Raw genomic sequence first — 12,699 nt, forward strand, 5'->3', positions numbered from 1 at the left:
TTTTAGGACTTTTAAAGTAAGAATTCTCAATACAGTGGGAAAAAATAGACAAGTCATGTGTTCATGGCAACAGATCGCACTGGCAAGTTTTATGGACTTTCACCACCCGATTTATTCTACCCATGCACAAAGGAGTAATTTATTTAAGGTAGTGTCTTATCGCCCCAACACAACCATCTTGCCCTGACCATATCCACTCAGGAAGTAGCTGCATTTTGCCCATATGTTGAACTAACTGGGCTTCCAATACAGCTCAGGTAACTACAAATACCGTTTCAGTTATGAAACATAGTTTTATTACCTTCAGGCTCAAAAGCTACTCTGTTAGGTTAATTCACTGAAGATTTTTATTGAAACTCTGGCCTCGTGTCGTTTTGTTTTCAGATGCGGAAATGAGCCGATCTGTGATTCAAAGTCCGTGATCCATCCCAAAGCGTGACGTTCCTGAAGTTGTACCCCTGATGACAGCCAGAGGGTAAAACACCTCCACATGTGAGAAGTCTGCAGTAAGTAGTTTCATAATTTCTAAATAGTAACATCACTAACAAGGCATTCCTTGTAAGACTAGATAGCTCTAGTTTTGTTCTTCCTCGTTTGACTCATACCACCCACTCCTAGTGCTGAACAAGACTGACTTGTTATGATTTCATAACCTCATGTGCATAGAGGAAAGCCATGTATGTTTGGATCTAGAGACAGCAGATCAGTACATCTCCTCAACACTCTCCTACAATTTCTGTATATTCACTTAGATTTTGTATATATGTGGCAGAAAAAATAAATGCATGACCATTTGTTTAATTGGAAAAAAGGATTTAATTCATTTTTTCCCCCCTTACAGCTCATGAATGTACCAGATGAGAGAGACAGACCAGGCAAAACACCATTCAATTACATCTGTTCACAAAAACATCGGAGACTATTCAGGTATTCTAAACTAACTGGTAGTATAGTAGGGACGTGTATGGGAAAAATGACACTTTATACAGTAAAACATAAGTATCATCTCATTTCCAAGAAGGTTGTTTAAAATAATTTACATTCTGATGGCTGTATTAATATATGAGACAGTCAAAGACATTAAATAGAATAAATAAGGTTGGTCATTTTCTATATTTATACTTTAACACTCCCTATACAGGGACTAAAGCCAGCGATGAATAGCCTCTACTCACTGTTCACGTCTCAGTCTCAAACCTGGAACAGCTTGTTCTATAGAGTTCTGTTGTTTAAAAACACAGCAGTGAGTCACACCAATGCACTGGGTGACATCTTTTTTTTATTACATAACACCAGACCCACATATTTGTCAAAACTGTTGCCCCAAAAGCTCCAAACGACCATAACTTTTCACAGTTCGCACGGAGATCTCGTGCTTGTGCAGTTGCTACTTCAGACGCTGTAAAAAGTCATGGTCATTTGGAGCAATGTTTTTAACAAATATTTGGCTCTGGTGTTTTGCAATAAGGTGGGGGAGTCACCCAGTGCAGTGGTGGGTTTCACTGATGTTTTTAAACAACAGTGGTCTATTGCATAGACAATGATCCAGGGTGGAGACTGACAGACACTAACCGTGAGTAGAGGTAATTTAGTCTCTGAATGGTGATTGTTGAAAATACTATTAATATAAAAAGTGACCAGCTTTATCCTTTAGTTAAATATTTTGGGGAATAGGATAATTTGGTTCAGGCCCAAAGTTGGTACAGGAAGACTGGTAACATTGATGCATCTGTACAGCTAATGTGAAGCTACAACTAGTTGTTAGCTTAGGTTAGCACAAAGACTGGAAAACTGTCACCCCGGCTCTATCCGTGGTACCAAATCACCCTCGTAGTACCTCTGCAGTTAACACTATCTTGTTTGTTTGATCCTCGCCGAAGCGAAAGTGTAAGACGGCATGCTGTGGTTTTATAGGAGTTGCTGTACAGATGCAGCATGTTGAGTGGTATTGATCTAAAAAAAAAAAACCATTTTAGCATCTGCAGGAGCAAAGGTGTATCACCGTATCCACTAGTGAAAGTTGTTTACTAGTCATCGTCAAGGTTTTAACGTGGTCAAATGGCTAACCTCTCTTTTCTCCTAACTGTAGCAGTGTTCTTCCTGAATACGCTACCAGTTGAACCTTTTGACACACTTGCCACATGAATTCATTGGGAAGATGTGTCCAAACCTTTTGACTGGTAGTGCAAGTAATGAGGTTGTCCATAAGACGTTTGAGTAGCTCGTAAAGGCATCTACTCCATACATGTGAGCCTCCAGGTTAATAGCATAAAGGTTGAAAGTCCAGCTACACCCTGAAGAACTCAACTTTAACCTTAACCACACTATTTTTGACATCTCTTTTTCTTGTTCTTTTTGGACTTCTTCTCTACCAGCTCCTCTTGGTCATCTTCTACAACACTGGCCACCTCTCTGTGTTTCTTCTTCTTTTTCTGTACAACCTCAGAGTCCTCAGTTGGCCCATGTCCATTTAGCACCTTGGTTTCTTTCCTGGGCTTTTTCTTTTTGGAAGAAGGCAGGTCCTCACAGTTATGCTCGATTCCTGAGGTGAAACTCCAGTTCTCACTCATCCTATCTTCATTTCCTGCCATTTTCCTCTTTTTCTTCTTCTTCTTCATTGAATGTTCCAATGGCTGGTTCCCATTGTCCTCCACTACAACGGGAGCAGTACAGTTCTCTTTTATTACTTCTACCTTATCCACAGCCTTTTTCTTCTTCCTTTTCTTTTTGGGCTCGTCTGTATCATCGTTGCTGCTGTGGGTGGGACTGGGTTCCTCGTTCTCTGCCACTGTCGATGCACGATTCTGTACCTGTCCCCGAGCCTTCTTCAGCTGAGCCATTCTCTGTGCAAAATACTCCTGCATAGTGAGAGTACTCGTCACAGTCTTGGATGTGTCCGGGTCAGAAGTAGCAGGAATCGCATTCTCCTCTGTCTCACCCTGAGAATCACTGCTGTTGCTCTCCTAGACCAAAAACACAAAAATGATAACACAATAATCAGACTTTAATGCAGCGTTTGAGTATCTTCACACAATAGGATGTTGATGCAACAATAGGTGTTAAAAGATCACCTTAAAATAAGCATCACAGACCTAACCGTTATCATCTTTCTCTTATAACACAATGTAGGTTCCACACATCCAGCTGTGTCCCCTTGCCATCCCTCTGCAGTGGCTCTTTAACGAGTAAGCAAATTACAGCTGAGACTTGATGTTTCTGACCAGAATTAAATACACACTGCAGTTTGACAGAAACAGCTATTTGCACAAAAAGGGCTGAAGCGTTGATAGTGTGCTGTAGCAATTTTTCAGTTTGCGTCATAACAGTGACTAGTAAATTTAACATGTGCTCTAGTATTTGTTTCTTTTCACTTTAGATGCACACTCACCGATCACCTGTATAATTGCATGCAACACTTTCACCTTCACATCTGGGTTTATATGTTTATTATTGAGGTCACAGTTAAAGGTGGTGGTGTAATGGACTACATTATATTTAAAGGTGTCTATATTTTTGTCCTTTCTGGCTACATATGACAGTCAGAATATTAGGAACACCTCTGAATATAATGTAGTCCAGGACACCACCACCTTTAACTGACCTCAGTAAAAAAAAAAAACATAACTAAATTTACACATTTGACAATACCAACTTCCTAAACACAGATGTTAAGGCAGATGTTTTGCATTAAATTGCATACAATTGTACAAATACCTAAAAAAAAGTATGTATGTATGTATGTATGTGTGTATATATATATATATATACACACACACACATATATCTGCATTCATTACATATATGCATACACGTGCATATAAATTCACACATATTCAAAAGGCATTCCTAATATTCTGACCCTCTCATGTCTAGGGGTAGGACAAAAACGTACAGACGCCTCTGAATATAATGTAGTCCAGTATAACCCCACTTTATCTATGGCAATGTTAAGGCAGAAGTATTACGTTGAAGTGCATACAGATGTACAGGTGGTCATAATGTTGTGCCTGATCGGTGTGTATATATAAATAACATACACACAGCGATGTCTGCTTTTATGTGCCCAGCCAGAAGACATTTTCCACAATGGCCATGGCTGCTGCCAGTGATCGCACAGCTGTCAGCTTTGGGCTAGATGGACAGTCAAATGACAACATTTATGTTTGCAGCTATGTTGCTAAGCTTTAGCATAAACGATGCTCTTTAATGGAAAACCCTTATTGGGGAAAGCAACAGCTACCCCTTCAACAATCCTGTAGTAAACTAAAATTTGGCATTTGGTTTGGTTTTGCTTAGACTGTCAGTGGTGTCGATTATGGATCTAGTCACGCTTCGTAGTGTTGTCAAATTACTTTTAATTCTCTTGAATCTGGGATCAAAGGGGAAGCTGCTCTGGCGGTGATTCCTACTCTGACAAAAGCTAAAAAAAAAAAAAGAGGAAAAAGCAGCACTTAGTCATTTGTTTTGGTTAAATTGTTTCTGGTCTGGGACAGGACTCCGTCTAGTCACCAATTCATCTCCCCAACCCTGGGGCTACACATTAAACAGGGACAACTTTGCAACTGTGAGGTACAACATTGTCTAGGTTTCAACTATACAGCATGAACAATTTGTCACCTCACCTCTGTGACCCATTTGTCTTCATTTTCCTAATTGCCTACTCAATGCATAATGATTGGTCTAGAAGAATAAGAATAAGCTTGAGAATCACACTAAACAATACTGCTGCTCTGTGTATTACCTCAGAGATCGGCGAAGTGAACAAGACTTTTTCAAACCCTAGATCAGAGATAAACTGAAAGACACTGCTGTGTCGAGTCACCTCAAGGTTTAGCCTTTAAACTTTTACAGACAGATTACACTACTCTGACCCTCTATGCTGACTGAGATAGACAAGCTTTTTTCTCCTTTTCCATAATCTCATACAGAAACTCTCCACTGTTGTCCAAAACTAATAAAAACACAGTGCATTCATGTGGCTCAGTAATGGGTGACATTTCTTATTCAAGAAAAATACTAGGCTCATCTTATTTCAGAAAAAGAGCTTCAAAAGGTCCAAAACGCTAAGAACAATTTGCACTACACTTGATGTGAGAAGCTAGTGGAGTAGTATAAACAGAGAGAGATCATGCATGATTAACTCTCTTACTTCAGAGACTGTTTAAAAAGCCTCAGATTTTCTTTTATTTTTTTTTTGAGAGAGTCACCCGGTGCAGCGCAGCAAAGACCAGCAAGTTAAACCAGGGCTTAGATTTACTGACATGATGATTACATGAAATTCATGGTTGCTTTAATCTTTGTGGGATTTGTGGAAAAACCAAAATCACCAGCTTCATCTTTTAAGTACAGTATATCTGGTTTTGGCTAATAATGTGGTTTCCCAGCATATTTACCTTGGAAAGTGTCGTTTCTCTTAAACTAACCACCAGGGAGTTCTGTAAAAGGCGAGGCAAGTTTATTAAATCCCTACAAGCCTGCAAGCCATTTGTCATAACCCAATAAAAGTCAATACATTTCCATAAGGGAAACGGCCATTGTTTTTGTGGCCTAATGTATTGACAAATACAGTAAAAAAAAAAGTTGATTTCTCTTTTTAGTACAAAGCCCCCTAAAGGTCATGGTGCTGAGGTTTTCGCTGATCTACTTTGCATTTCCCTGCAATACATTTTGCACTTTTTCAATAGGCTTTGCCCACCGCTATGCCACGTTGCTATGGATCTGCTCGTAACTTGGCAATATTACTGCTCAATAATAAACACAGTTACGTAATTAGTGAAGACCAACTGAAACACTATCGCAGACAAAGGACTCTCAAAGAAAGCCGTAGATTGCTGTAAGACTGCTAGGGGCCCTCCCATTATGCTCTGGGTTAATCTCCTCTCTCCTTACTCTCCATACATTTATATGCCACCATTTCATGTCATTAACTTTGCACGTCTTCTCTCCCTCTACATTTCTGCAGGCAGCTCTGGCTCTGGAGCTTAACGTGTCTGATGACATCAGACACAACAACTTGCTCAGGGTTTGTGACTTGCTGCTTTTCGAATCCTTTTCTCTCTCCTCTATCCACTCACCCCAACCGGTCGAGGCAGAAGGCCGCCCACCCAGAGCCGGGGTCTGTCTGAGGTTTCTTCTGTTAAAGGGAGTTTTTCCTCCCTGCTGTCACCAAGTGCATGCTAAAGGAGATGGTTTTGTTGTGTTTTGGCACTATAGAAATAAAACTGAATATTTAATATGTCCAAAGAGTGCTCTGTTTTGTTATGATCTAGGAAATAAATTTTATTTTAGGCATATTCCAATACTACTGTATGTGTAATCATATCATACAGCCTACAGTAGTATTACACTATGCCCCCAACAAATACATGAATTACATAACCATGCTTATTGAGCTGTAATATATCGGTATACTTAATGCCAAGTTAGAAGTAGCCTCCAATTCAGTGAGCAGATCCATAGCTACCCTGGCACTGAGCAAAACAGAACAGAAAAGTATTATATATCTAAAAGTAGATAACTTCAGAGCCCCAACAGCATGAAGCATATGACTGGGGCTAAATGACGAGGAAGGACGAGTTCAAATGGACCGCAAAGTTTCCTGCCACCACAGACCTCAACTAGAAAGCAGCCCAACTTCTAAACAAGGGGGATAAGGCCCTTCAGGTGAGGTGCCATTAAACAAAACTTTCCAACTTCCCAGAGAAAATCTATACTCCCTGTTACTGCACAATGGATCCTCTCTGTTCTGTGAATGGAGATGGGGCTTAGAACTGACAGTGCCAAACAACATGTAACTGGGATTTGGGAAGATGGCCCGGGGCCACTTTAGAACTGCCTGTGAAATTACTCTCTAGAGGGGGAGAGGGTGAATGAGCGAGGGGAAAAAGAGGAGAGTGACAGAGAGAAACATCATCTTCATCAGGGAAAAGTGGCTGGAGCTTGGCATGTGCTTCGTCTTCACTGCCTAGGGATCTCCATTAGAGTCTGATCTGACAGGGGGAAAGTGCTGTGCTGACACGGGCTGTACACAGAGTATACATGTAAACCTACAGATCCAGTCAACATCACTCGCAGCCCTGGAGATTTTTGTTGGGCAGTGCTGAGGGCAACATGTTACTAAGAAACAACACAACAGCAATGTTTGAGATCTTATTTCACTTTTTCAGGTGTGTGTTGTTTCTCTGGCCCGTTATCAGTCACAACCTCTGTATGAATTTTATCTGCAACGAGCCAACATTAACTATGCTCATACCAGACCGGGCAATGGTGAATAAGAATTATGAATTTAACCTTTCCTTTGTTTTGTTTTTTTTACTTTGAAAAAGTTCCACAGCCATAATTTAGGGCTTTTAATAAGAAGCTACAGATGGTTTTGAATTATAGCCAAATCTACAGTTCACACAAGTGAAGTAATACTGGTCCCATGCCAAAAATGCTTTAGGAGGACACTTTTCTTACAATGCTCTTGTTAAAAGAACAAATAGAAATGTAACCTAACGACATCCACACCACACTGTTTTTTTTACTGAGAAGAGCTTATTTCTGCAATGCTGGATGCACTTTTCAAGGATCTGAATGAAGCTACTACCTGTATCTCAAAACAGGATTTAACAATTGATTAAATCGGTTTACATAATTGCTGGAACAAGACAATGACTGAAAAAGGCAGTCCCAGGCTAGAACAGTGGGGTTGACAAGTGGAGGGCTAGAGAACACACCTATATCCAGTCTTCTACTCCTCCTCCTCCTCCTCCTCCCAGAACCCCAGGAAAAGGATGCGCTCGGTGCACTGTGTGCAGTTCTGAGATAAGGCTCCTTCAACAGAGGAGCGGTCTGGCTGGCTATCGGGCCCTTCCTGCTCCACTCTCTCCCCTGGCGGGGGGCTGGGGCTGGGCAAAGAACACAGAGAGGGTCCCAGAGAAAAAGGAGCGGGTGGGAAGACATTCAACAGGCCGCCTCCTTCAAGACACTCCAGCTCTCTCTCTCCCTGCTAATGTAGCCAGTGGAAAGCCAATGGCAAGAAGCGTGTCAACAAAGGCCCAGATATTCAGAAAGAGAGACGATCAAGCCAGCAGAGGGATGGTAGAGAAGGTTCACTGGAGTGCATGTGAAACTTTTTGGACACAATAAGATCAGCAGAGAAATTTACTAACTATTAACCTGATCAAAAGCCTTTACAGTGAAGCAAAATGATTGTCTACTTATTTCTAAAGAGATAAAACTCCACAATCAGTACTTTAAGAGATGCCCTAGTTAGTTCCTTTGATTAGTGCTTCTTGGGAGAAACTTGTTTGTGAACCAAAATCATCTACAATTCAGAGAAGTACGCATACATATGCCGCCACTGGGACAATGCAGCAGCACGCCATATGAAACTGTAGGATGATTCAACATGAAACACTAATGTAACAACATTCCTTTCAGTCGGCCATCTTTTGCGTCAACCATAAAGCACGCTCTATGAAATATTCACTGAAGCCATCCCACTGTTCTAATGTTGTCCAACAATTTAGCTCCACTCTCAAGCTGCAGGATCTTAGTACAAATGTGAGTCCAACTTCTGCAGAGCACAGGGACACTGTGTGAATAAACAAACACCGTTTTCCACAAACCTCAGGATCGACGGGAACAACACGTGTAACCATCTACACAACAGAACTGACAGTAAATATTAGAAATGAAGGATAAAATGGCAAAGACTAGACAAACATGTATTTTTAACAAAAATCACAAGACAAACTACTACAGTGGAACCTCGGTTTTCGTATGCCCTACTTTTCGTACGATTCGGTTTTCAGCGACTTTAGTCAAAATTTTGTCCCAGTTTTCGTACATCTGCTCGGTTTTCATACAGTTGATTGGTTGGTTCAGCGTCATTAGTCCGTACCAAACTCGTCCGCCTGCCCGCGTGACTCGGCCACTCATTTCCCGGAAGAAATGAGTGAAGGGAGGTGACCCCAGATAGGGCCTTGATACATGACGTCCTTATGGAGGGGGATTCCCCTTCCAAACAATAACCTCTCCTCCTCCCTCTCCCCTCCTCGCCATCTTCAATATGCCAACAAGAGTCTTCAATAAAGGTAAAAGTGAAGTTAAATGTTCATTTATCCATTTCATTAGTCATTTATATTTATTTCTCATTGTTTTCTGTATGTAAAAATATAGTTACTCTATAAAAATGTATTTTTTTGTTAATATTTTTGGGGGTCTGGAACGGATTAATTGGATTTACATTATTTCTTATGAGAAATATTGCTTCAGTTTTCATACATTTGGTTTTTGTCGGACTTTTTCGAACGGATTAATCACAAAAACCGAGGTTCCACTGTAATATGCATTTTCATCAGAAGACAAATGAAATCAAATTCAAATAGGGCTGCACGATAAATCGTTTGACAAATGTGTCCGATTTGGATTCCTGTAAGATCTCAGTCTCACGTGACAATGATTCCTCCGTGTTTGCATTAGCAGGGAGATCCCTTGCATCAAACCAAGCGCTCCCCTTTCCTCGCTAAACTGCGTTAACCAATAACTGCATTAACTAATAACCACAAAGTGATTAATTTCAGCCTCAACTGCTATTCTGCACTAGATGTACAGGGCAGGTAGTGCAACGTTTGTAAAATAGCTGCAGGATGGCACAGAATATCTTTCATAATGTCAAACATGTTGGATTTGTTTCTCTTCCTGTCTACAGTTCGCCATGTGTTGTAATGCACTATTGGTTAATGCAGCTTATTGAGGAAAAGGAAGCGCCTGGTTTGATGCAAGGCATCTCCCTGCTAATGTAAACACAGCAGAACTATTGTCACGCGAGATCACACAAGGATCCAACTCACGCTCACACATCTATTTATTGTGCAGCCCTAAATTCAGGTGTCAGAATTGACCCTGCTACCTAGATTACAAGATGATTAACTGAACCAAAGATCCAACTATGAGGAACACTGCAGCCCTATTTCTAAGCAGTAGCACTTTGGCAATTAATTACACTCCAATGCAATTGTGATCATTAAACTCTACACAAAAACACTATTGTTTTGGCAACCCCATATCACTGGTGCAAAGACGAAACCAGTGAATATTAATGCTTAAAAAAAAAAAAAAAAAAGGGCCAATTCTGGACAACAGCAGTACAGAAGGTTTACATGCATATCCAAACATATATACTTCATTATGTTTTTGTCAAACATTTAAGTAAAATAACCTAAAGATAATAAGTTTACTTGTGTTCGATTTCTTGTTATTAAAAGAGGTAACTTTGAAGAGCTACATATAACTAATCAGCTTTTTAAAAAAGTATAAAGTCACCTTCTGATTTGTGTTAAAGCTGTAGTTGCCCATTTATTCTCTAAAAAAAGCTGCCTGTTTGCATTACTTGCTCTTTTGTTTGTTTGTTTTTTTTTTCAATAATTTTTAACCAATATTGGTTGGGTCTGTAATTGCCATGAGTGTGCCCTCATTGTCCTGCCACAATAATAAATTTGGCGATACTCAGGGTCTATGGATCAGGGCCTGATTAGCTAGCTGTCTCTCCCTGATGAGCGCACAGGTCCAGCAGCCCATCCTTTATGAGCCTGATGTAGGCGGACAGAGAAACTGGTGGATAGCTTATTTCCTGGTAAACAGGCAAAAGCTTCAGTTGACAATCAATAATTTTTTAGTAAATGGCAAAGTACTACAGTATTCAGCTCCCTTTTCTGCATAAATAATGTTTTCACAAAGTTAAAAACGATAAAAGGATATACCATAAGTACACTAAATGCCACACATGGCAGTGTTCACAAAGCAATACTTTTGCTAAAGGTGGACTTTCTGTGAGTAGTTAACACAAAAAAATGGGTTTTGAAAAATTGCACATTGCACTTGGTGCAAGAACGTTTATCATAAGTAACAAATGAAGACAATATTATGCATGCAGCATGACTGCTCTGTTCTTGTTCAACACTGCCAACGCTTGCCAACAAAGCCCCCCTCAAGAGCACAGGAGACCCCACAACCTAACCCCAGAGGGGAAAGATACAGTGATTATTTTCTCTAGCTGTGATTCATTAGATTAAAGAGTCAGTGATTAAACGGTAGTCTGTGGCTGTAAACAGCCAAGAGGGCTGGAAATCTTTGGGCAGTTTCACCAGGTGGTAATTACTCTGGCCCCATGTATTCCAGCTTAGGCCCGTAACTAAGAGACGGCCGGCCTGTTTTTGTTTTTTGTCTTGCACTAATCTGTAAGTGTCAGCGAGCTGGCATGGCCAAGAGTAAGCAGCCCACAGAACTGCCAAGGAGGTAGGTAGTAAACCTGTGGTATGTGTGAGCGCCTTTGCAGGAGGCGCCGCTTGGCGGGTCTTGATATTTTCAGCGGTAGAAGTAAAAGGACCTGTTGACAAACACGCTCAAGAAAGGCGAGCTTTTGCTTGAGGCAATTAGATGTAATCTGAGAATGAATTAGAGTTCCTCAGTGTCACAATAAGTCCTGCAAATGGCATGCGCACGCTGGTCCATTCACACTGCACCCGCCACACTACAGCAACACACGTTGCACCACCTTTCAACAGATCAGTGCTGCAAACTGATGGGCACTTGAACCAAAAAGAAAATCTCTGCTTTCGTACTGTATTTCTATTTATACAGTCAATTATACAATGATTTGACTTCTGCAGTAAGTAAAGAATAATCCTTATACTTAACACTGAAGAAAATAAACCAATGCATAAGGTTGAGCTGAAAGAAAAACATCTGTGTTGTGATTATAGCAGCTATAAACATTAACAGGGCCATTTTTAAGCCTCATCTACAAGAACCATCATGATAACTTTGACTGTGATACAATTCATCACTGCCTCACTTCACAGACCTCAGTAGCAACCTGTAAATTCTATAATCAAGTTGCATTCAATTTCTGTATTGAAACAATTTGCTTCTATGTTGTCTGCAAGCTTTCACGGTGCGGCTCCACCCATCGGCACCTTGCCAACGCATCTGCCAAACGGTCAGGCCCCTAGCCTACGTCGCCCCTGCCCCACAGAACTTAAGATGATGGTATCAGGGGAGCCCACGCTGACGTGTGATCCTTCATGTGGACGACGCGTGGGCAGGAAAACGTTGCAACAGGTGCCACCCGATGAAGCTTGATCCTCGGCCCTTTGTGCGCGAGCAGGAGTGGGAGTGTGAGAGGCCACAGGGGTCGTGCTGACCCGAGAGCAGGGTGCGCCATACCGACTGTCTGACTGGAGGGCTCACAAGGCTTGTACCAAATTATATTCAGCCATTTTTCTTTCCTGACATGTTTAGGGAGTACAGAACTAATGAACTGTTTGATGCTATAACATTTTAGCCGTTTCTAAGATAGTTGGAACAATCATAAAACTATCATAAAAATTCATTAGTTATTTTTACTCTATGGATTAAATAGTGGAAATAGTCTCTTTTTATTCAGAAAAAAGGGTTTTCCAAATTTTACACAAATGTAAAACACCAGAAGCAATGCAGAGGATTCTTCAAAAATATATATGGAATTGTAATATCTAGACTTCAATTGGTTTTCTTTATAATGATCATGCCAGCATATAGATGTAATAATCTGAGGCACTGAATATTCTATCATATAAATTAGAAATTGCTTTAAAAATAGTGGACTTAAAATAAAAAAGACTTGAAGATAAGACTGAACATGCAAACCCCACACAAAAAAAAAAAAAAAGA

General features: G+C 40.6%; 1 protein-coding gene and 1 long non-coding RNA gene across 6 annotated transcripts in view; one reads left to right on the plus strand and one right to left on the minus strand.

Annotated features, from left to right (window-relative positions):
• Nucleotides 1–1,967, plus strand: part of LOC109970008 (uncharacterized) — a 15,042-nt gene extending 13,075 nt beyond the window's left edge. For all 4 annotated transcript variants that reach the window (XR_002276347.1, XR_002276349.1, XR_002276348.1 and 1 more), the window contains 2 exons: nucleotides 385–506; nucleotides 842–1,967. This is a non-coding gene — a long non-coding RNA (uncharacterized LOC109970008). The remainder of the gene's footprint in view (nucleotides 1–384; nucleotides 507–841) is intronic.
• Nucleotides 831–12,699, minus strand: part of pinx1 (PIN2 (TERF1) interacting telomerase inhibitor 1) — a 28,819-nt gene continuing 16,950 nt past the window's right edge. The window contains exons 7-8 of one of the 2 annotated variants that reach the window (XM_020617293.1): nucleotides 2,508–2,963; nucleotides 831–2,432 (exon numbers count right to left, since the gene is read on the minus strand). In XM_020617293.1, coding sequence (XP_020472949.1) covers nucleotides 2,325–2,432; nucleotides 2,508–2,963 — 564 coding nt within the window. In that variant the 3' untranslated portion in view covers nucleotides 831–2,324. Of the gene's footprint in view, nucleotides 2,964–12,699 lie in introns of both variants that reach the window. The other variant, XM_020617291.1, reaches the window with a different exon arrangement.

Source organism: Monopterus albus, unplaced genomic scaffold (genome assembly GCF_001952655.1).
Source record: "Monopterus albus unplaced genomic scaffold, M_albus_1.0 scaffold188.1, whole genome shotgun sequence".
Classification (NCBI taxonomy): domain Eukaryota; kingdom Metazoa; phylum Chordata; class Actinopteri; order Synbranchiformes; family Synbranchidae; genus Monopterus; species Monopterus albus.